The sequence below is a fragment of the Acyrthosiphon pisum genome, chromosome A1, assembly GCF_005508785.2.
Source record: "Acyrthosiphon pisum isolate AL4f chromosome A1, pea_aphid_22Mar2018_4r6ur, whole genome shotgun sequence".
Lineage (NCBI taxonomy): Eukaryota > Metazoa > Arthropoda > Insecta > Hemiptera > Aphididae > Acyrthosiphon > Acyrthosiphon pisum.
The window spans coordinates 120,764,447-120,791,288 of NC_042494.1; the positions used below are offsets into that span (position 1 = coordinate 120,764,447).

At 31.1% G+C, this 26,842-nt stretch overlaps 1 protein-coding gene across 2 annotated transcripts; it reads right to left on the minus strand.

Annotated features, from left to right (window-relative positions):
• Nucleotides 1-4,262: 4,262 nt before the first annotated feature.
• On the minus strand, nt 4,263-26,487 carry LOC100575086. 2 transcript variants are annotated; one of them, XM_008182354.3, is made up of 10 exons: nt 26,270-26,487; nt 20,619-20,767; nt 20,237-20,433; nt 17,105-17,292; nt 16,762-16,991; nt 15,001-15,681; nt 12,832-13,501; nt 10,444-10,668; nt 9,885-10,075; nt 4,263-6,043 (listed from the first exon to the last, which is right to left on the minus strand). In XM_008182354.3, the coding sequence occupies exons 1-10, from the start codon at nt 26,415-26,417 to the stop codon at nt 5,561-5,563; spliced, it is 3,162 nt and encodes a 1,053-aa protein (XP_008180576.1). In that variant the 5' UTR covers nt 26,418-26,487; the 3' UTR covers nt 4,263-5,560. The 2 variants fall into 2 exon arrangements, with proteins under 2 accessions (XP_008180576.1, XP_003242843.1); XM_003242795.4 differs by having other exon boundaries at nt 4,264-6,052; nt 26,270-26,486.
• Nucleotides 26,488-26,842: the final 355 nt, after the last annotated feature.

Consider the following 26,842-nt stretch of genomic DNA (forward strand, 5'->3'; position numbering starts at 1 on the left):
GACTTTTCTATTCGAATGTTATATAGCAGGGGTGGCCAAACCACGGCTCGTGTCATAGACTTTTGCGGTTCGCATCTTAACGTAACATAATTAGACGTAAATTAACGTAAGAGCCAAGATGTAAAAAAAAAAGGTCATATTATTATATATAATGTGAAATGTTCACAAAATAATTCTTTTGGAACCCAAATCACGACACAAATTATTTCAATATACATCTTTCCATTTGTCTATGGGCTGCCAATATTGAAAAATATCCAAGGGCCCTAGCGGTCGTCGGCTGGGCTGGACCGAAACTGATTTAACCACAACATTATGTAACCAACGGCGGTGGCGTTGTTATATTTTACATTAGCTATATAATAACTAATAAGTAATAACAATGAATCTATAAAAAAAAATGTATATAATACCTATAAAATATTAAAATACTATAAATACATAAGCGTTAGTTTCTATTTTCCATAGCATTTTGATAAAAATCATATTTCACGTAAATGGGTCGTGTGTTTCCAGTGTTTATTTCAATAACGATAACATAGGTACGTATAATAGGTAGTAAAGTATCTGTTGTGTATATTGAGGGGCACCTCTATACTTGACTTTTTACTTTTAACAACTATTTAGTTAAATATTCTGAAATTACTTTACGAATTTTATTGAAACGCCTATTAAAAAGTTAAAGAACTTAAAAATATAATAATTTGTTATCATCGGAATACGTAATTAGTTTTAATTTCAATCTAAAAACCATTATGTATTTATGTGCTTGCTAATTTTTAAGAAATATTAAATTAAAAATAAATCTAACTAACGAAACTTTAAGAGTTTAGATAGTTCTATAATGAAACATACTTGCAATTTTAACTTTGAATAACTCGCATATAAATATTTCATAATTATTTTATATATTTAAAATAATTACCTACGCGTCGGCATTAACTATATGACTGTATTAAGTAATACTTTATATTTGATGGCTTATATTGAAATACTACGCGTTACAACATTGCAGATAATACGCGGTAATGAATTATTTAGGACCGTTAATGTATTATTTGTACCTACCTATAATTCCAATTAATAATGTTTAATATTCAACTTTTTTCCTCCACGACAAATTTCGACTGATAATCCCAACACCGTTGGTTTTATGATGATTGTTATAAATTACAATAAACGTACAATAGAAATTAACAGTAAATGATGTACCTAATCGCGTCATTTCGAGATTTTGACACGTCACGATTCGCATTGTGTAGGTAAATTGTGTAAACGCATCAATCGTAAATAGTAATTGACAATTCTATAATATGTAACACACATGGACCAGCAAACACACACGTGCACGATAGTAATATTATCATTTTGGGAGATGAAATATTGTTTATACGAATAGTTATCTCAACGCTTAGAGTGCCGGTTAAAATTAACGTTTTTATTATTAAAATATTGTAACGAACTTAAGTGACGGCTGAACAATTCAACACGTTGACTGAAAAAATGGTTGAGATTTATGCTAGAATTAATTTCGTTTACGTTGAGTAGTCAGCTGTTCTATCCGATATTATTATTATTTTTTATTAGATTAGGTATACTATAATATTATACGAGTTATAAATTAAACTCATAGCGGAGGAGTGCTCCGAGTTCCAATTGTCCACGCTTAAATGGCATGGTCGTGGTAATAAACGATTTCAGGTACTTAGGTAATATTATAATACCGCTGTTGAAATCAACGGTATCAAGTATATAGGTACAACAATTAATCAGGAAATAATTTGCACCGAAATCTTTTAAAACTTCTTATTTTATAGTAATGAGTAGGTAGGTAGGTAGGTAAGTATAACGTTTAAATTAATTTTTTTTTTATTGTTTTTTTTTTTAAATAATTAATTAATTTAGATTTGATTTAAAAAAAATATGAACTTGCTTAATTTATAATGATCATGGACCATGGTCTGAATAATAATTTGAATTCAACATTTCTCATTTTTCATCTTTCATTTTATATAATTTTATTTATTATTACGATTTATTTTGCAAATTATTCCGTGAATTGAAACAACAACTTTTATTTAATACCTATAGTTAGTTCTATATAATCATAACACTATATATAAATATATAATATATTATAATATACAAATAATAATATCTATATCCTACTGTTGTACCCATCTATTAATACTTAAACATTTTAATTAGATGCCAGTAATATTAATCTAATTACCTAATAACTAATATCCAGCATCATCGAAAATCAAAATTTTTTTTTGATTGATTTAATCTATGCTTAATCTTAACAAGCTTTATAATTTTTAATTTTATCAACCTTAAATTTACATTTAACATAGGTTATAAATTTAGCTTTAAGCAATAAAAGTTCTCTATGTAGGTAAAAGTTTAGAAAATCTTTATAATACCTGACAAATTATTTACAATTTTATAAAAAAAATAGACAACAAGCAAAAAATAAATGACTTTTTATTGCTCCAAATCAATTTCTGACATGACTTTATATTTTTCTATTATTAAAAATTCCCCGCTGTATTTTATTTTAACAAATCGTAACAACAAATAGAGCTTTTATACTTTGAATTTATGTAATAGAATTATAAAAAGAAAACCAGACATAATATAACATTAATAATAAATAATAAATTAAGTTTTATGTTTTAAAAAAAATCTAAAATATGCTGTTCCCTTTAATTGCCAAAACGCTGAAATATGCAAAAAATAAATGTTATGTTCAGTTAAATATTTTTCTCGTTAAATTAAATTATCATGATATAGCTTATATTATATATTTTGACTATTCAGTAAAATAAAAACTTGCAAGTCAACATGAAGTTGCCTGCCTCATTAATAAGAATAGGTACCAAGAAATTATTATAATTAATTCTATATATACAAAAGTTATTATAAATTACTATTACCACAGTACCAATTTACATCAAGTTTTAGAACTTTGACCTCAGTTTAAAGAGTTATTGTAATTTATTTCACAGATTTTATATAATACATAAAAATAAATATAATATTTACATAAGCATAGATAACACATATAGCAATAGATAGCATTGAGTCGCATGATAGATCCCGTGAATACCAACCAGATTATTACTTAGTGGTTGGTACCTAATACTTAAAAGGTTATCATAATTTAAATTAATTTTGTAATGAAATTGCCCTAGAGAGCCTTTATATAGGTATTCTAATTAACCCTATTGACTGTCTAGACTTAGGATGTAAATCTAGATGCAAAGCAAAATGTTAGCTTTATCAAAGAAAGGTCATACTCATCATGCTTAAAATTTTAAGACACTGATGGTATGATACATTTCATTTTCTACAGTTTACAAATTTTTTTGGATTCAAAGTTTTTAGAAAAACAATCGATCTTATCGTTATAATATTATTATAATATTATTAAAGAATAGTTTTTTTACATTTTTTTTTTAGAACATACATGAATATTTGTACAATCTGTAATAAAATGTAAACAATAGTTAATATGGGGGGAATGAAAGTATACAGGATTGGACGACATGATAGAAGGAGCCCCCTCCTACGTCCAATGTCGCTACTTCATAATTAAAGAATAGTACAATTATTTTATTTTTTAAAATATTTATAGAAAACATTATAACGTGCAATAATACTTATATGAATATTATAGTTGTTTATTTTAATCATTAAAATGGTTTTAAAAATAATTAACATATTTATTAAACTTACAGAAAAAGGGGGATAAAATAAATAATAGATAATATATTATAATATTTGATTGTAAAACAAAAATATACATTGAAATAAAATTAAAATCATTTAAATATTATATAATACTTTATTATTATTGTACCACAATTTTGGTTATTTACCAATGATTTGTTTAATTTTAATTCATACTTCCACAAGAATTTGGTGGGATTAATATAATAATCAGGTATTTAAATTCTTTAAAACTTTTTTGTTAAAGCTCTAATTAACTTTTAAAGGTCATATTTAGTTACATTATATATATTTATAATTTATATACTATCTTTTAAATTCTCATAAAATAAAAAATTGTTACCGTTCAAGACAAATTAGTAATTACACAAAACCCCTAAAAAATTATTAAGTAAAATAAGGTTCTTGTATTATATATAATGATTATATATTTTAATGTTTGTTTTAAATTCATATTTCATACAAAAACCAATTTTTTTAGTACAGTGTTTTTTTTTATTTTATTACTAATATTATTTACATACTGTATTATAATTAAATGAACAATTTAAGTATTCATTTCGAGAACGAATAAAAGATACATTTTCAGCAGACGCGATCCCAAACAAATTACACATAATTTTTCAATATTTTAAGACATAAAATATAAATTATTTTTTAACGATTTTCAGGTCATCAAGTTCTGGGTCCTAGTTATTATTGACACGGTCAGTCATAGAGATTTATCAGAAATTGGACGATAAAATAAAAATACGGTTGTGAGATTCGAACTCATGACCCTACGCGTTAAATTGTAACGCCACTCTTATATAAGTCCGTCGTCTTATCATCTCTATATACTCCTATACTATGAACATTAGAGTTTTCTAAAGTTCATGTCAAAAACAATCCCATCAAGGCGTGAGTAGACATATTAACAGAGTTGTGTACCTATATTTAATCATAGTTAATTAAATTGTTAATTATGCGTTTATACCGGCAACCTGCCTACAGGCCAATGTCTTCCGGTATGGAACACTTTTTATGTTACTATATAAACCGTTGTAAAATATAAGGATTTTATTAATTTTTTAATTTTTTTTATTAACATATTATTTTACTTATTAATAAAAATAACGATCGTAAAAATTATGAGTGACGATGAATTGAGAATTTGGCTTCCATTTAACGAAAAAAAACTGATATTTACACTCAAAACTCAATTCTTTTTGAAAAATGTATAGGTACTAAATAATATAAATTAAGCAGGTTTAGGTAATGCATTTTTCATAGAGTAGGTTACTTATCACCGATCAAGACATACACTTGGCTTTTTTTCATATTACGTAATTTTATTTTTTTAAATAATTCTAATTTTGTAGTTTAGGTTTCACTACAATTATACATTTCGTAATTTTTAATGAATAATATTAGTGTTGATAAATTTGATAATACTGTTAATAAATTAATAAAGTACATTTTTCTATAAAACAAAAAATAATTAATGATAAATTAAATATTAGAAATTAACAGTATATTTCAAGTATGAATAATTTCTCGGGTCACAATTTTTTAACTTTCTCTAACGCGTGGATTGCGCTTGTTTTTTTATTGGGAAGGGGATATTGTTATTTGTTTACCAATATTGCCACTATCCATTGTTTGGAAATCATAACAATGTGATAATTCATATTGACGTGTCAATCAATGGAACTTTGCAAAACTTGTCGAGTGAATTGAGAAATATTCAGTGAGTTTAATAACGATCCGGGTCACCGTGGTCACTTAATCACACGTAAATTGGCGGAGCGTCCGTGCCACGGTGGCCGCCGATGTCACCGCGCCATCATTGAGCGTCCAGATCCGGATACGGCCGCTGCCGGCTATGCAGACTGAACCCGTTTTCGGGTGTCATGTGTAGATACGGTTGGCCTGCCGGGTTGATTGCCGCTGGTAAAGTGGCCACGGGTGGTGATTCTGGCGCGTCGTAGAATGCCGGGTTGTACACGACAGTGGCGGACATGGACTGTCTACGTCTGGCCGCCCGCACCGTGGCCATCAGAGTGCCCGTGTCGGCCTTCCGCAGGACGCCCGCACTGTGGCCGTTGCCTTCGTCTGTGGTCGGGGCCATCGCGCCGGCATTCGACAGTTCGGACGTCGACCGGTAGACGCCGGTCAATCCGTCGGCCGGTGCAGACTGGCCGTGGCGAGCCGTGGCAGACGCCAACATCGGTGCCGCGCCCCGTTGCCGCCGTCTTTCCTTGCTGATCTTTCGGATGTCGTCCAGCACCGGCCCTTGTTTGTCTTCCGGCAATACCGCACACATTTCCTGCAACACCTCCCGGCCAAACACCGTATAACATTATACTGTCATGTCACTATAATTCATTTTGTGGCTGCTAAACAGATTAAAAATGCCCGTTCACCACGTTAACATTTTTCCTAAGTCAGACCTAACTCTATTCGGCAAACATTATTAACGATACCTGTAATAACAGATAGATGTTCATGGGAAGGAAAATGTTTTTGTTTTCTAGTACCCAATCGGTGCAGTATAGTTTTTAACACAGAACCCAACTATAGTACAACATTGTTTATAACACGGAACCCAACTGGTAGGTACAGTTTGATTTTTTACACGGAACCCAATTCGTTTTTTTTTAATCACAATGCGCTACAATAATTGTTTGAAGTTCAAACTCGTCCAATTAAGTTTTCGATCTCTACTAGAAAAAAATTGACAGGTCCAACGCTTGAGGCACACCATAAGAATGATCGCGATTGAAAACCTCTGGCTTATGTTATCATTTTTCTATATACAATTAATTTAGAAAATATTTAAGCCAATTTCAGCTATTCATTCACTCCATTCTACAGTAGGTAGGTAGGAGGTCGATATTTTTGCAAAAAGTAGTTCAAGGAGTTCAACCCATACCAAATTAAGAAATTATTACAAATAATAATATAAATAATAGATACAATACAATTAGGTAAGTAATTAGTATTAGAGGCTGATCCACCAGTATCTTTCCCTTTAAATTGTTTATTCGTATACAATGATTTATCATTAAATTCAAATTTACCACATACATTACAGTGATATTCTCAATAAAGATACACAGCACATAGGTATATACACTCTACAGAAATAATATGTATGTATTCAATCATTAATAATATGTATTGGTGTACTTTCACAGTCACAAAGAACATACCTTGTCACAGACCTAGATTATTATTAAACTCAAATAGAGCAATATTTAAATTAAAAGCGATTCATTCATAGGCATTATGTATTAATACCAATAGAATAGGTACCTATAGGCATTGTTATATCGTAGGTACTTCAATCATTTTAATTATTCAAAATTTAAACTTTGTTTCTTCGATATTTGTGTTCTTTCAAACTATATATAATTAAATAAAGTCAAGTTTTTACTCTATCTTCTGATAAGACTCCATCTGTTGACATTCTGTATAAGTAAACGAGTAAATTTATTTATAATATATCAAATATTCAAATGGAAAACTCTAAAAAGTTTTGTAAAACACTGTATTACTAAAACAATGTTCGTTAAAAACCATCTGTTTTGTAAAGTTTAGACTAAAATACGGACTTTGTATTTCTTCATATTCATCTTTCTATATATTTTTCTACATTTATTATGATAAAATTAACCTACTAAAATTTGTATATTCTTTTAGATCGGACACAATGGTTTTAAACTGTATAGTAGTGATTGTGATTAAAAAATCATTTGAAAAAAATATGTCGCACCATACGTCTGCGTACGCTTTTCGTCAGTTTATCAATTTTATTTCAGTTTTTATATACCTGTGAAAGCTTTTAATGTAGACTGTTGTAAAAATTTGAATACCTTTAACCGGTTTAATACTCGTTGGTCATTCGTTTTGTGTAACTAGTATATTCCTCCGTGTGCACTATTTATATTTTTAAGTAAAGGTTCAAAATTCTTTTTACCACAATCTCTGTTTTATATTTTATTTATTTCGTATGATACAAATGTATAAGTTAGCCAATAGCCATACCTATTTGATCAACATCAAATGTTCAAAGTAAACATCAAACAAAGAGAAACTATGAAAAATCTTATATCGGTATAACCGAAATAATGCACAGGTATTAGGTATACCTAATTGTTATATTAATTTCGTAATTATAGGTAAACTATATGAAGAAATATTCGAACATATTCAGATTATACATACGTATGAATATGAATTATTAAAATATTTTATGTCCAATACTTTTAATAAATAATAAATTCAATGTTATGTGAAAAATATTATACGGGTAGTCACACACGTGGATAAAAACATATAGGTATTTTTGTATTCGAATAAATAACAGTGTATTGAAGTTGAATATAATATAATACATACATTATACATAAAATATAATAAACTTTCATTCTGTGGCTCGGCGTGGCGTGGTGGCTAAAATCAATCACGCAACGTGATTGAGAGTAAGTAACAGCCACTGCTACTAGTTCCCGGATGGGTGACCACCCGGGTCCATAGTGTCAAAAACCTTGTGGCACATACTGCACGTGTGGCCAACCACCTTACCAACCTTAAGTCATAACCCCTACAATAGCTAATGGCCATAGTTGCCGGGCTTTAGACCAATAAAAAAAATTTCATTCAAACATTTTTTTTCTATTTTTGTAGGTATAATAATATGTGAATGTGTAGTAAAGGTTCAATTATAATCTAATATCAACAAAATTTAATTTTAATTATCCATGATAATATAAGGTAATTGAAATATAATATAAAAACACATAAAATATAGTACCTAGTTAAAATATTATATTTTTTAATTTGCTCGGTAATTGGTTTTAATTTTAGTTTTCAAAAAGTTATTTAAAATTGTAAACCAATAACGTATACGACCTTAATGACGATGACATTGAATTATGTTATTTTGCACGATGAATTGACGTATTGTATTTTTCAAAGTATTTCAATATTTAAAAACAAGTGTTTTGGTTTTTTTTCGATATATTCATTGTGTAATATATACGAAACATATGTTTTAAAACAGTAATTAAAATCCATAAATGCAGTTATTTTCAATAACACTATACCTATAATAATATGTAAAATTGTATTTATAAAGCATAATTACCTTCATGGCTATTAATATGGACCTAATGATTGTTATCAAATTTATTGAAATTTATACAAGCTATTCGTTCCTAAAATAATTTATTTTATTTTAAATATCATAAAAAAACTCGTCTAGTAAGATTGCTAATACTTTTTATGCTAAACCCGTCCTCTTCGTGTCAGAGTGGTATTTCATAACGATTTTATAAACTGCGCCATTAATATGTTATCAATCTATAGTCACATTATGCTTTAATATAGTTATCGTTTTTATTACGTTTTGTTTTCAGAATCTATATTACATACTTATAATATGTACGAACATTAAGCATACACGAGGTCTATATTTGATGGAAGTTTTTTGAATACTACATTGTACAGAGTTATCTAGTTAGCCATAGCAATTTACCGAACATTAATAGAGTATTTTAAGATGAGCATTTCTTTGACATTTTATTAATTGTTTAATATTTTACCCTAAAGAAATAAACAAGGTGCATTCAATTATATACAGAGTGATCAGAAACTTTTGGTGGAGATACTAAACGCAATACAACAATAATAAATAATTGTTGTAATACAAATTTTTGATTATGATGTCAGCTAACGCCCACACAACATTTTAATATTTCCCAACTATTGTATAAATATTTTCAGGAAAACAATATTAGTTGTCAAAATATTTGAAACAGTTGTGTAAATAATAAGGAAATATTTTATTTATATTTTTTGGCCAAGAAGTTCACTTTTTAAAAATATTTTGTAAAAAACATTAACAAAACATTTTAATCATATTTTTTTTAAAAATATTATAAAAATATTAAGTCAACATTTTTGTGCAATATTTTATTATTTTATGAGAATAAAATATTTATACAATATTATTAGTCAAATATTCATTACTCAAGCACTCCAAAATATTTTCAAAATATTATCATTTCCCAAATGCTGTGTGGTCGGTTGGTCGAATGTTATTAATTAGAAAGTGGACACGACCCGACTGTAGTACTGTGTTAATTTCGACCACGAATACTCACTGTGTACTTTTGTAAGTTTATCAAGGCGTTGACGATGTTTCCCAGGACTCGGTGGTTGCTCCTGTATCTGTTGGACGCAATCATCGCCGTCATTGGACTCTGCCACTGTAGACGGACGTATGAGGCGACGGTTGATTTTGGAGCGTTTTTCTTTTCGTTTAGCGAGCTGTCGGCGTCCAAAAACGACATGCCTGTCGTGACCAGACGATATATACATATATATTATGCAAACACGAGAGACAAAAAAAAAACAAAGGACCGTGTAGAGATGTTTAACATATAAATAGCTATATATAATATATATCTGATATTCTGATGATATTACTGTGCACATGCTATATGATTGGATTATACATTTACGGGTTTGTGTATAGGAGACGATAATGTAGGATGCGATGTTTTTTTATTTTGTTACGGGCGGAAGGTTGCCGGCGGCAGTCGCTATGCCTGGCTGCTCATTGGAGCTAATCGTGATAGTGTGGTGTGTTGGTGGAGAGAGGGGGGCGGCCGAGTATAGGAAGGATCGTGATTTAAAATGTGAAAAACGTAATTCACCTACCTCTAACCGTTTTGAATTTATTGGATACCGTGTCCGCCCGAGCGGAATACCGTTGTTGTCTGTCCGCGGCCCGGCCCAGGCTTCGGGACGCGAACGTTTCCTGTTCAGGTTCCGAAAGCGATATACTGAAACGTTGCACGTCCCCCGGACCCGGCGTGCAGACTATGTCCACGCCGTCCTGGAATTCGACGGCGGCCAACAGAAGTTTGTCGGCCCAAGACCACCCTGTAGAATTTTATACAATGGAGTCTTATAGACGTGATTTATGTGATATAACTAACGTCGAATTTAATAACTATAGATACTGTAAATAATTGATAGGTATATAATCACGACAATATTATGTACCTATAGTTGATTACAATTACATACAAGCAGTTGGTTCAGATTATAGATAAATATTATATGATTATAATTTTTTTTTTTTTCAGACAATTTGAACTATCAGTAGTTGTGTTAGCACTTAGCGGGGCCGTATTTTGAATTATGTCACTCCAACAGCGGGTGGGAGGGCGGCACTTATGAAACGCATAACAACAATATTTCTAATATAGAAATTAATAATTATTGAAGTTTAATTTTGGTACAACTACCCACCCTCAACACTTTTTTGGGATACTAAGACGCTATATATTCAAAACCAACCAAACAGGGATTTGGTCCACCCAATAGGTTTGTGTCCACTGTCTAGGTTAAAAAATACAAATTATGAAAGTGTAAATCCTTAAATTTTAAATAAATTGTAATATAATAATTAAAACAGATATGTATACAGTTTTGCATTGTTTTTATTGTTTTGGTGAAAAAATTATATAAATTATACCAAAACGTGTTTCATGAACTAACGATTATGAATATAAAATTGTTTTGCATATTTTTGCATTTATAGGGCAATTTTAGTATTTTATATTATACAGTTGTACTAAAGTGCTCTTTTTATAACTCGACAAATTATGAAATACAAAATAAATAATAATCGTTCAAGATTTTATAAGTATACATATTTATGTTCAAAGCTGACGTGCCACATGGTTATACACTATACAGAGTGACCGTAAAAATTCGAGGAAAATTATTTATTTCAAAAAACGTATAAACTTGTTTTATAACTTGTTAAAAAAAATTCTAATTACGTTGTACAATATTTTAATACAAAAAAAAATCTCACAAACATGTACATTGTACAGCCATCTTACTTCTACCTGTGAGAGGGGGGAATTACGCTGGCCTCCCCATAAATACTACAGGCCTGTGTGTTAATCAAACGTACTATGATTTTTAATATGTATTTATTTTTAAATCATTCAAATGTGTTATTACTTATTAATTATTATATATGATATTTATAATTTAATTTTTAGATATTATTAATTACCAAACATAAAATATTAAAATAAAAGGTTTTCAAAATGTCAATAATATTAATTATATTATTATTTATAATTCGATGTATTAGATTATGAGCGGTGATGAATGTATTTGTTCTACAATGGTGCAGTTTTTTTTATTGTTACTGTAAATTAATTTTCTAGTAGAAGAAATGCTCCGATAATCAATTTTGAGGGAGGTTTCTGGTAGAAAATTGTATCTACTTTATATTTAAGGGATTCATAAGTAGAAATTTTCTAGTAGTTTTTGAAATAATCAAGAAGAACAAGAAAGTACAACAAGTTTTTTAAATTTTTAAATTATTCATAAAATAATTGGTTGTTTAATAGTCATAGTAGACCATTTTTCAACTTAAAATCATTTTTGATCATATTCCATGATTTATTTATTTTATTTTTATTATATAAAACCCCATGAAGAGAAAAACAATACTACATACAGATAATTAATAATTAAAACGTAGACCAAAATATACTAAAATTTAAGTTCAATTAATTTTTAAATTTAAATTTATAAAACACACATTACAGTTACCTATTTTCAATGACAAGTATACTCGACACGTTCGTTCTGTAAAACAGAATACGGTTACCTACTTGACTGCTTTTTATATATTATATTTGAAAATCTAACAGTACTTCACAGAAGTCCGAGATCTTTGTGAGACAGTCAGCACATTATTGACTTGACCTAGTTTGAATTACTATGAGACTCCATTATTATAGTGATAAGCAATAAATATTAACTTTCGATATTGATGTTTTTACTTGAAACGTTTTTTTTTCTTTACATTAATTTCCGTGGCCATCATATTTGATACCTACGTATTACAAAAAATACTCATACGTGAATCCAGTTTTTTCAGTTAACCGGCTCGTGTACACACTACATTTACTGGGTTTTCAAATTGTATACTGAACCGCCGATATTTAAAAAAATATACATCCTTACCAACATAGTAATATTAAATACCACACAATTTATTAACCACACTTATACCTTTCTGTATGGCGTCCAACAACGCATCGGTAGGCCGCACTTCGTCCCTGCACAGCAGTCTGGAAAAAGCGCCCAACGAACGTAGCTCGTCCCGGTCCCACCTTCGCCGCCACTCGTCCAGGTGCCAACAAGTGCTATGCGACACGTCGTACAGCTGTCGCAGGAACAGCGACAGCGGCGGGCCCAGTCCGACGCGTCGTCGTCTGCACCGCATCAGTCGGAAGTTGGTGGCCGAGGCGGCCGTCGCCGCCGATTGTAACCGTCCGAGTACGAACCGCACCAGGTCTGAGTCACCAGAAATTTCGGCCACCGTGGCGTCCGCGTACACGTCACACAGCAACCGGCGTACCGCTTCCGGTCCACCGCCGGTGGACGGTGTCCGGCGGCGCTGGCGTCCCACGAAACACCGACCGCGGCGGCCACTACCGGCGACACCGCTCTTTTTGTCGGCGACGACGGCCGAACGCAACGGCCGCCGCTTCCGGTCGTCGTCCTTCTTGTCCCGGGTGGCTCCATAAATGGCCAGCGCCTGTTCCGCGACAACCGACACCAGATACGCGGCGTCCAGCCCGATCTCGTCTCCAGCTACCAACCCTGTGCTGCACCGCGGGATCTTTTCTTCTGTCAGAAAGTGCCAAGCGGACGACGATTCCGCCGCGCCCGTTGAAATCTAAACAATTTACTTAATTTTACAAAATATTACGAGCAAAAACTGTAAATCACCCTATAGTTCATTTTCTAGTCTATATTATTATTGTATTTTAATGTAATTCGTTGGCAAATGTTATCGTTCATTCAAATTTTTTTTCTGTAGATAAACCTTTTTTATCCCAAACAGAATTTTGTTCGGTAAAATGTGCTGATGGGTACCTATACATTTTAAGTAGAACACTAAGGCATGACCATAATATAATATATATTATTATCTTACATTGATGTTTGGTTTAATTATAGATAGGTACCTATGTATGGTATTATCTCAAGAAAATTAATTAATGTTGTAATAATTGCAGTAGGTGTGCCAAAGGGAAGTGTTAACAATAAATGGTATAGTGGTATAATTTAATTGAATCCAGATCGTTCCTAGCCGCGTTTATTCATTAGTAATAATATTATTGTACAGCGTCGAGAGCTTTTGTAGGTAATTTTTCAAATTTATTCGGCTGACGTTTCAGTGTTATACGTCTCGACTTATTTAGCGTATTTCTGTGTTTAAACAACACATCGTCACTAATATTATTATATTCGTCAAATTTCAAATTGAGTATTTACATTATATGGTCACGGTTAAGGATTTACGGTAGTGGTTCCGCCCATGCGTAGTTCTCATAATGTAATGCATAGTTAAAACCGTTGTAGTGACATAGCGTGCAATTTCCATTACCGTAATAATACTTCAGTCCGATAAGCAAAACGCACACCTATATAACCGTGACACGATATGCAATGTAAGTATAAAATATTCATAATATAGGTATTATGACCGATGTTCACCTATACCAGTGACTGCAGTGATGGCCATGGTCATTCTATGTATAGAATATATTTTAGGAGGGGCGATAATTTAAATATATAGGTAATAAACTAATATAATATATGTTATAATATGTATGATTATTTCAATATGTGGGACACAAAAACTGTACCGCCGAATCCTATAATATAAATTACCGGTTACCGCGTTAACTTTACGGACACACCGCCGAATGACACCGGTGAATTTTATAATATTATTATATCAGACTTGTTACACGCACTGGCCAATCAAAATGCTGTGTCCGATCACAGGAAATTAAACAGCCATGACATATAATTGTATGAACAGTTTATATCAGTGCCGTAGTCAGGGGGGGGGGGGGTGGCACGTATTCTATATGAATATAGATAATTGTTAAGATGATACCAATATAATCACCAACCCAATTGTTTAACGTTATCGATTAATCAATTATCTTATTATAACTAAATAACAATGCATTTACTTATTTAATTAAATTTAAACACGGTTATTTTGGTAACTATCACGTTTTAAGCGTCTCCTGTAAATGTAGGTGTTTGTAAACTACAACAGTTAGCCTTTTATTATATTATAGTCTCCGTAAATAATATGAATCAACTGTAGTTAAACGGTTCGGAATATTAATATAATGATAGTCAAATCATGCTCACGCAGTGCCTGGTGGCCAACATCCCCTTGAACACTTCGCCGATATACTCCACTTGTTTCCTCGAGTAATCCAACCTCCGGGGCTTCGGGTCCATGGTATCCAGTACCCGGTACCACTTGTGTAGCATGACCGACTCCAGGTTCTGCCAGTAATCGGCGTCCGTGTTCTGGAATGCCTGTCCGGTGACGATCGAGTCGCTGCCCATAGACTTCTCGAACAGCCCGTACATGTACGCCTCCACGATCTCCACGTCGTTCTGGTAATCGTCTTCGGACACCATCGTCCGGCAGGCCCGGGGAGCGTTCAGCACGACGTTGGCGTAAGGGTAGAAGTACGACCGGTGGTGCTGGGCCTTGAGCGCGGCTACCAGCGCGTCGAGCACCGACAGCACGTGCACGGCCACGCACCGGTGGTCCCAGTCCTCGACCCGGCCGTACGCCTCCAGCCGGAACCACAGCAGCGTCTTTAGCATGTAACCACTCACCACGCACACGCCATTTTCGCCCTTCCGCAACTTCGGCACCTTGGTCCGGAGGAAGTGGTAGATGTTGCTCACCACGCTCCGTTCCGAGTAGTGCGTCTGGTACAGACACTCGGCCGCTGGGAATCTCATCTGAAAAGTGGCCGGCCGACCGTAACACCTGACCGTTGGATGTGGCGCCACCGGAACCGCGTAGTATCCCTGTAATATAATATATTATACAAAACGATCGATATAATGTTATATTTTATGATACGCCAACGAATCGATACATGCGTGTATATTATATTATATAATTTTAATAGTCGTGTAAATCATTATAACGTACAATTTACAATTTACTAGTATATATTATCCTCATCGATTATTCATCTTGTGTTTTCGTTAATTAATATATTATTATCTATACCAGTGGTCCTCAACTTTTTTTGTGTGACGAAAACCTTAGTTTAGGTCCATAAAAATAGTAACACACTTAAAACAATTATAAACATAATATGTAAATAATTACATTATAATATGAATGTATATAATCTATATTTTTCTAATATAATCTATTAATCTATAATCTATTCGTGTTTGCTCTCATCATATCACTTTTTATTTTTTAATTAACGTTTTTAATGTGTGCTTTTGAAAAAAATTGCCTGGATATATTAGAAGTGCACACCATTTCTATAATATCGTAGAATGTATATTGTATTTTTATTTATCCATTTTATTTTATTATTTTTTTTTGGGTGGGGGGTCTTTATTTAAAAAAAAAATAAAAAGCGATTTTCGTGTTTTATTTTAAAAATATGAGATAACCAATTTATAGATCTAATTTATGTGAATATTTTAATAATCTAATTACCATGAATTCCTATTAAGTATTCAAGTGTATACTTTAGTTGGGTATGAGAATATATTGAAATTTGTAAATATTATTATAATATATAATTCCGTGTGTATATAATCGAATTTATAATATACGGCACCCACGTATACAATCTAATCGTGTAATTGTAATACACAAATATTTTGAACCCACTGTATACTATACAGTGGGTTCAAAATATTTGCTTATTCGGTATAATAATAATAATTGAAAACGATTACGGGGGCTTTTGTGCATGATATTTAGTTTTATAACATTCGAGAAATCAAATTTGCCATTTGATGGACATCATGTATTGTCAATATTATACGATTTCAAGTCATTAGAATCTAAAATAACGGCTACAACGAAATAAACCTCTAGTTTGTGATTACGAACTTTTCTAAAATGTGTACACTCACCATAGTCGTAGCTTGTTGATGTATGAGAATGTCTGGATGAGTGAGTGGTATTCTGGACAGGACGTCTGTGTATTTAGGCCAACCGGAAAACTCGATGGCGGGAAGTAGAACGACGGCGATGTCGCCGGACGTTTTAGGACCAGATATGCGCAACTTAACGCACTGCGCGTCTTCGACGACGGCGATCCTTAGATCTCTCGGGTCGGGAAACTTAGTGGAACCGGTGCTACCTGCGTTTAATTAATATTATAATTTATAGCTATTAACCATAATAATATAATATATACTACATATATACTATATTTACATGGTAAGACTGTATAGATTTATGTTTCACACTTACCCATCCCAAAAAACACATGTTCGTCAGCGGGACTCTTGAGGATCTCGTGCAGCATTCCCGCGTCGACGATCTTACCAGGACACCCGCACAAGTAACTTTCGTCTACGTCTTCGGGTCGACCGACGAAGTCACTCTTGCAGGAAGCGGACTTGGCCAGCAATTCAACAAAGCGCAATTTTAGTTTATCACTATAAATATATAAAAAAAAATTCTACATTCTCATTTAAAATTAGGGTATAATAATATATAGGGACATAAACTTAAAATAGTTTCTCATTTCAAATACCTATTATCAATAATAACATAAGACAGTGACTTGATAATGGAGAGGAATACTCGGATATACAAATGAAAAATAGGTTTTATTAAGATCAGGGGAATGTGCTTGGTCCAAAAGACCATCTAAAAGACAATCTAAAAGACTAAACATTAATTTGTACATGATTCTGATACATCAAGTCATTTTGAAGTCCGGTGCTTGATCTCCGAGTAAAACTAAAAAAAACTTTCAGTATTCGAACGACAAGTTCTAAGAAGAAGAATGTATAGACCTTGTGTCTTACTCTGGCACTTTGGAATGAAGAAGCCGCAACAATGATATTATGCTGAAGAACTTGTTTCCACTTATAGACATTATACTAGTAGACGGAGTATAGATGTAGTTCCGGCAGTCAGACATAACTTCGCTGTTCGGGTGTTACCGAATTACAGGGAGCATGCGCACTAGATGATACAATAAACTGTTTACCTATAACTGTATGTAATAATATATGCCAATAACGCAAATTGCCAAGGGCCGCACTGCCCAACTGCGCGTCCTTATATGATCCGTATACTAGTATGTATAAGGTCTATCGTCTATGTTTTCACTACCCATCATAAAAGAAGAAATTACGAAAGAAAGCTGACGCTAGCCGGATTAGAGAAAAGAGGAATCATTGATAAAAAGAGTAATTCAGGAAAATTCTATTCGAAAAACACCCTTAGGTATACCACGCTTAAGTGAGAAATACCGAGTTAAAAAAAAATGTGTCAAAGTAATAAAACCAGACAAGCAATATGAAGAGAAGTGGTAGATAATTCGTTTGGATAGTTAGACAGTCTAGAAGGCCGAAATGCATAAGAAAAAAAAAATATATTATATCATACCGTCACACATTATTGTATTATCTAGTCTATATAGTCTTTAAGGTATTTATGAATATAAAAAAGAATACTGATGGTATATAATATACTATAATCGATGTCATCGAAACGACAATATTATTAATTCATAAAATATTGTGGGGTTTTTTTAATAAAATTTGTTGACTACAAATAACTACTTATATTCGTGCGCGCGCGTGTGTGTGTATGTGTGTTAAACCTAAAAAAACTTTTATCCTGATCACTCTTGTCTCGGAGAGAGGAAAGGGCATAAAAATATTTTTTTCTTCTATTAAGTTTGTTCATGTATGATGTTTAACAAAACGTGGTTATCAAATATGAGTCAGGCGAAAATCCAAATTTTGATTAATGGTGTGTATCTGTACTGTATGCTATCAAACTATCAAATCTCTGGATATGTTAAGAATTGACACGTTTCATAAATTTGAGGTTACGCACGTTTATCAAAACCGATCATTAAAAGCTTGACATGATACATTATAAGTGAATGTTTGTGAAAATTTAAACACACAAGAACAATACCAAAACATTTTGCGAGTGCCTAACCCGTTTTGAACAATATAACAATAAGTATTATTCGTATTATTATTACCGGTAGCATTTTGTGAAACGTAGATGTTATAAGTCCCAAATGATAGTCAATCGCGGAGATTTGCGTTTAATAATCCCTAAAGCCTACCCTTTTGTTATCCTTTTTGGCTCTCTGTTTTTACAGCAACTCGAGTGAAATATATATCACCATTGGACGTATATTCAAACAAACGATATTATTATTATAGTTGTCGTAGCGATTTAGCTAAGTATATTATGTAGAATATTTTATATTAATGCTCATTGTATTTCTCGCTTGACAACTATATAACTGTGCAATAAAATACGTATATTGCTATAGTTTTCTTGATGTTATTATACATTTATACATGTCTACATATGTATACATTATATATTATAAATTAGTATATTACATTTTGATTACGCTAAGTTACACCATAAACATTTTCTTTTAATAACATTATTTCATAAATTATAAAATACTCAATTTATCGTGAAAAACTAATTTAAATATATAAACGATAATTCTCGATTATTCTAATGTTATTGAAGTTCAAAACCCATATAAATAGGTATATATTCAGAAAATATTTTTTAAAATTATATCATTATATCGTAACAAATTATATAAAACAAAATATGATATAATTTATCGATTCATTAGTGACTTCAAATAATATTGTGTTTATTGGGGGGTTGTAAGATATATAAAAACTTTTTATGGACAAACAATAAATATAAAAATGTAATAAATGCACATAGGTTACCTATATAACAAATACCAGAAAATTACCATATAAAATTAATCTCAGTTTTAATTTCTAATTATTGAATGATTTCATAACATAATTTATTACAGTGTCGACATTTATAGGTAAGAAATATATAATATGAACAATTATTGTATTATACATGTATTGTATATTTTTCCTGAATATTCATGACTTTTAAAATATTTAAAAAATTATACAAGTATAGACAAAAAATAAAATTAATTCAATGAATAATATTTTTTTATGATATTTTACAGAATTGTTAACGGATATGACGTGCTACTGTGTGGTAATTATTTTTGTGGTACTTTTTGGGTGGAACTATAAAGTGGGAGCATCATATTTTAATTTAATTGCTTTTTTCCGCTTTTCAGTCATAAAATAAATGGGAATTGGTTTGGATCAACAAAAAATATACCTACCTACCGGCTAACAACATAGTTAAAACAAAACAAATTAATGAAGAATTGCAGTTTTTCGTTTATCTTTCTTCAAAAACTTTTTATCTCCGTAAGCTTATATAGCTAGGTAACAACTTTTACTATTCATTCCATGCAAATATAAAGAAATAAAGTAATTATTAAAGTACTAATTAAATATATACTGTTATTATAATATTAGAATTAGTATGTTGTTTTACCGTCTGAGATATCCATCATTGTCAATTAAATCTGCCCATTTTTCGGGTTCATTGGTGACTAGTCGGATTTTAGCAAAGCCTTGGGGTACGCCGTCTTCTTCCACTACACATCTTACTTGGTAGTCAAAATCATCCTCGTAAATTTTCGGTTCTGACAATACGTCAAGTCGTACATAGTAGCTAAAGCTTTTGGACAACTGAAATTATATGCATTTAATTAAAATAAATATATTTAAATAATACATTATTATTCATTTAAAATTAACATATTGCTTACCCTATATACCAAATTATATTTAAATTTATAACATTATAATTTTCTTATAAATAGGATTTTTTATTGGAAAAAAGTTAAACTATTTATCTTAATTATTGACCAGACCTTTATTGAGGTTGACATGGGTTCTGCAGTGATCAAAAATTTGCAGGCGAATCGTTTGTCCAACTTCCCAATTCCACACAACAAACGTTGCATAATACGATTAACTATGGCTTCCACGTTTAGTGATGATGAACTAGTAGGTATGTCATCTACACATAATTTTTAATGAGTATAAGACTATGTTTAATACAAATAAAAAATAGTAAAATACCTATAATCTATATAATTAATTATAAATTAATATGATAAATAATTTTGAAACTTTAATAACCATATAGAATATCAATTATTATAAAACTGTTACGAATTAATCAAAAGCTCAAAAAGCAAGTGCAATATTTAAAAAGCCTATAAATAGTATAATATATTTTTCATATTAAAAACCCATAGTTATGTTTGTTATCCTGAAACTATTTATATAGGTAGAAATCTGATAATTAATATATTTTACAAGACTGTTATAAAACAATGTATTAATGAATCATTATTAATTGAACATTTTTATATATATTAACTAATCTTAATTAATCTTTCACTGACATATTATATTATATGTTGTATATTATATGCTGTAGTGTTTGTGTGTAATATATATTTATTATTTATAATATTTGTATTAATGTATTATGTATAATAAATATAATATTTTAATTGTTAAATTAAAAAGGATAATTTATCGAAATAAATAACTATTACACAAATTATTTGTGTAGTTGAGAGTAGATGCTTTATATTTATAATTATGTAATCAGCTTAATATGTTTAATATAAAAAAATACCTTACTAGAATTTAAAAATGGATCCAGAAATTAAAAAGTGACAAATACAAATTAGGTATACTATCAACATACTGGAAATTATAAAATTGGTAAGGTAAATGTTCAAAAACAATATTGCAGTACAATTTAAATTGAACATTTTATTTCAATTATGAAACAGAATATATACAGACAATTTATACAAATTAATTCACAGTTAAACTTTTTTTTAATTAAATATTTAGATATTGATTTACTAAAACGATATTTGAGTAGTACAATCATAAAAGAGCACGGATGTCATTTGTTACAAATCTTCACAAAAATAATTATTCACATAGAATTTAGAACATTTATTAAAACTGATTTTTAAGAGTGCATTCAAAGATATTATTTGTCAAAATTAACAAGATATATTGTAGTAATAATTTAAAACCTTAAAACCCAAATTTAGAAAATTTTAATCACAAACATAATCAAAAATACAAAACTTACAACCTATTACAATAAAACAATTTTAATTATAAATTTTACTATGAAAAATTCAAAATAATTTTGATGGTGTTTTTCTTTACGCTTATTATTATAACTCCATAAAAACCGAACATAACATTTTACATTGTAACTATTACTGATCTTAAAATATATTGCGAGACTTTTTTGAGCATTTTTCTATCCTCTAAGTAATAAGACAAATACATTAAAAAAACCCATAACTATATGTAATACAATGACAGGAAAAAAAATATTGTTTCAGTAATAATATCTCTATCTCAAACAATCATTTTTAAAAATGAAAAATAGTTTCCTAAATTATTAATAAGGTCTGCTTACATTGTATTTTAAATCATAAAATGAAATTAATCGATCACGGAAAGTAATAAAATATATATAAGTATTCAATATAAGAAATTAAGATTTTTAAGTGAAAAATAAGTCAACGCATTTAGGTAGTTAAAATTAATATTTCAAGATTACTTTCTAGTTTCTATATTACAAGTATTACTTTCATAGTATACATTAATTTTATACCTACAACATACATATTACACTAGTTAATATAACACTATTCTCATTAAAAATGTATATAGTACAAGATAGTTTTCATTTTAACATAAAGATGTGTTTTTCATTTAGCGCTTGACTTAATTTTTCAAAGAAAAGAATAATTATCGTTGTTAGTGCAAACGTCAAAATAAAAAAAAGCAGGTAAGTGGATGTCGCTCTGCTGTACAGTAGATTACAAGTGGGTCATTGTATAATGGATTGTATTAGACTTGAATTCAATGATATAATATCATTGTATAAGAAAAACGATTCTGAGCGGAGACGGTTTGTCAGTCTGGATATTTTATATTTTGTTATTATTTATTTTATCATGTAAGTTGAATTAATATTAAAATATTATAATTTTTTATTCGTTTTTATGGTGATAAACAAAGCGTTAAAAATTAAAATCCAATTTTTAGCGTTTTTTCATAATTTTCCGGTGGTTTTTCCTGTGGCCTTAAATAACTATTGAGATAATCGAAAAATGACCTCTTCAAAGTACCATCTTGATCCAATTTTCTAAAAGATAAGGTACTATATGTTGAAATCGAAACACTCCTTCTGGAAGAAATTTTGTATACAGGATATAAAAAGAAAAAGAAAAAAAAATAAACACCATTGTGAAAACAATAGCTTCCTCTCTCCGCTCAGAATCTAATAAATATATTAAACATCTAAAGCGATACCATTAGTAGGTTATACGACTCTGTGAAATTTGAAAGTTCGAAACGTATTCAAAATTAACACTTATTTCTACTACATCTTGCACTTGATCGATTTTAAAGATTCTTTTTGTTATTATTTAAAAAGCGTGAAGCCCTGCTTTCAAGGACTTTATGGGACTTTTTACACATTTATACAAAACGAAAAAGAGGGATTTTATTGATCGACTAAATATTATATTTCACATTTACAACCACTACCTATATTATTATAAATTAAATATAAAATATAAAATATCTAAAATACTTAGTATTAGTTCACGTGTTGAGTGTACATACTACAATATTATGTTTATACCTATAATTGGTATGTAAATGCACATTCATTTTATTTATTAAAATATACAATATAAAATATTCCTCTACGGCTCTAAACGTTGAAAAAAACCCAAATTTATGTTATTGAAAATATTTTATTCCATCACTTGGCATGAATATAATCCTTGTTATAAGAAATTAATATAAATTACAACAAAATAAGGCGCATTCATAGTTCCAAGTTTCTTTATTTTATTGGTGTAAAATTAATAAATTAATTTTTTTATTGGCCTATATCCGTAAACTATGGCCAGCTAATGACCATGTAGGGGTTACGGTTGATAGGGTTTTAATGGTTGGTATGGTTGGACACAGGTGGTCACCCATCCGGGAACTAGTAGCAAGTAGCAACTAGAAGCAGTCGTTACTTACTCTCAATCGCGTTGCGTGATTTATTTCAGCAACTAAGCCGCGCCGAGCCACAAAAATAAATAAATAAATACATTAATGTACTAATTAGTTGTTTAAATTTCAAACAGCATTATAATATAGGGTTGACGATATTGAAATTTGAAACCGGTATTGCGGTATTAGATTCGGTACCGGTATGAAACGATATACCGCAATACCGGTATATACCGAAAAACCGTAATACCGGAAAACCGTAATACCGAAAAACCGTGGTACTGGAAAACTGAAAAACACTGAAATGATATGCTGAGGGAGTAAACAATTTTTAAAAAACATTATATTACAATATGTTTTCCGGTATGCACCGGTATTACGGTATGTACCGGTATTACGGTATACCGTTGCAGCGGTATTTGTGCAAAAACCGGTATACCGAAAAAACCGTCAACCCTATTTTAATATAATATTATATTATAATAGCTAGGTACTGTTATAAAAATAATTTCATTTTTAAAAGTTTTAATAATTTACAAATTACAAGTGAACAAATTTCCGCCCACAAAATTTTGGCACTCTGGGTAATTGTAGCCAATGCCCCCCTCAAATGTGGCCCCAATTTGATGGCTAATTTGGATGTATTTTTATTTTAAATGTTTTTTTTTTTATCAATTTTATATATTATATGAATTGGAGAAGACTTACAATATACTAAATGTCACCATATGACTTTTACACATCTTAAATACCCAATTCATTTTAAATATGCGATTAATGAGACTACTCTGCAGTCACTTGACTCATCTGTCACTGATCTTGGTTTTGTTCTCTGTCCTACGCTTAGCCCTCATTTACATATTTTGCATATCTGCTGTAAATCACTTAAAATCTTAGGTTTTATTAAGCGTGTTACAACTGAGTTTAAATTGGCTTCTCCCCTTAAGGCACTGTACTGTTCGCTTGTTATAGGCCTGTCCTTGAATACGGCTCTGTCATTTGGGATCCTAGTACTGGTCAAAACGCTTTAATGCTTGAGCGAGTCCAAAATAAATTTTTAAAATATACCAGTCATGCACTTAAGATTGAATGTTCTCCTCATAATTATTTACCAGTATCTCAAACTAGATTCGCTAGCGAATCGTAGGCGTGCTGCTAACCTCACATTTTTATCCAAGTTATTAAATGAGCAAATTGATTCACCGCACCTTCTCTCTCTAATTCCTTTAAATGTCCCTCCACGCTTCACCCGTCAACACACCTCTTTTAATTTACCTACCACCTCTACAAATTATGGTTTAAATGAACCACTTCGACGTTGTATGTCTATTGCCAATTCAGATCCCTTCTTTTCTATTTCATAACCTAACCAAGTATTTATGTATCTCTATATTTCACTGTTATCACATTATTGTAATTGTTATATTAATATTATATGAAATTGGGCTCACGTCCGTATTGTAAGCTAATTAAATAAATAAATAAATACAATTTTTTGTTAGCAGTTTATCATTACCTATATTCATAGATGAGTTTATTTCTTCTATCAATCATTGTTTAGATATGTATTATTATAATAAATACAAGAAGTTTTTTGTTATGATCTCTTTCCGTTAAACATATTTTATTCAAATATATAAGAAACTATTTTTCTTTTTTAACGGTCTTAATCGATCCTGCACGATTTGGTACTTAACGTTGATTTCATGATGCTGCATCATCGTCAAAAGCAGTCTGAATGTACGATAAAGCATAAGCTATGCATCGCTTACTTCATGCCTCGAATGACACTTATTCCTTTGTAAAGACATTCCACTCATACACTCTTAGTGTCCTTCTGGTTTCGATCTATCGCTGTAAGAACGCATTTAATTGATTCAGATTTCGATTATTATTTGAATATATCTGGTAATTTCAGAAACTATTTTCAACTATAGGTATACTGTTATAAATATTGTAAATTGTTTAATATTACCGATAGTAATATAGTAATTTCCTTTATAAAGTATTCTTAAGTATACTTAAAGATTTAATGATGGTACAGTGTACATGTATAAAAATGTGCGAGTACGACGGACGGTCACTGTGGCACCTGGTGGCGAGGCGAAAAATATATGATTATATTACAGAATGATAACAAATAATAGAAACAATAAAATATCTTATACTATTTAGTGTTAAATTAGTCATATACCTTGTAATATGTTAAAACGATACGTATAAATGTCATACAATTTCGAATAATATGTACACTATTTGAGCCTTGTATCCGATAAAAAAATCGACAACCAGCTCATGTGTTCGGCCACATCATTCGCGGTGGACAAATCCCTTACGGAATGATTTCGTGTATAAGACGTATATTATTATGAGGTGCCTACGGTCATTCAGTAAATTCAGTCGCGCGGGTGGCCTATAATATTATACGCAGGCGTGTTTGACTCTCGCGCGCACTTACCCGAGTTTTCATAACCACGCAGGAAGTTGTCGTTGAGCCGCTGCATCTGACCGGCGTTGAAATGCAGTTCCGTCGACGGCAAGTACAGTTCCTTATCGGCGCGGAGACGGCCGCGGCTGTTCTCGACATTGCTCGTCCCGCAGCCCATGGTGTCCGATTTTTCACACGTGGCGACAGAAAACGGACTGACGTGACGGCTGTTCCGTCCGTCCGGCAACCGATTGCGGAAGAACACTTCCGGCCACCGCCGCCGCCGACCCCACGATGATATCGTTTCCCCGCCAACCCCCGACAATCTCTAATCTCCCGTGTACGGTGTCACGGGAGTTCCGGTCCACGGAGCTCCCGTTTTTTGCGTCCGGCCCGCGCCGTATAGGTAGTACCTAGTAATATAATAATGATATATTATTGTGTTATATCATCGCATAATACCAGTACCGCCCATCCACATATTATTACTATTATATATATATTATATACATTTCGGGCACTACATTTACCTATTTACAATAATAATATGCATTATAGTGTATACGCATGGTACGCGCGTACGTGCCACGCCGTCAAAATTCA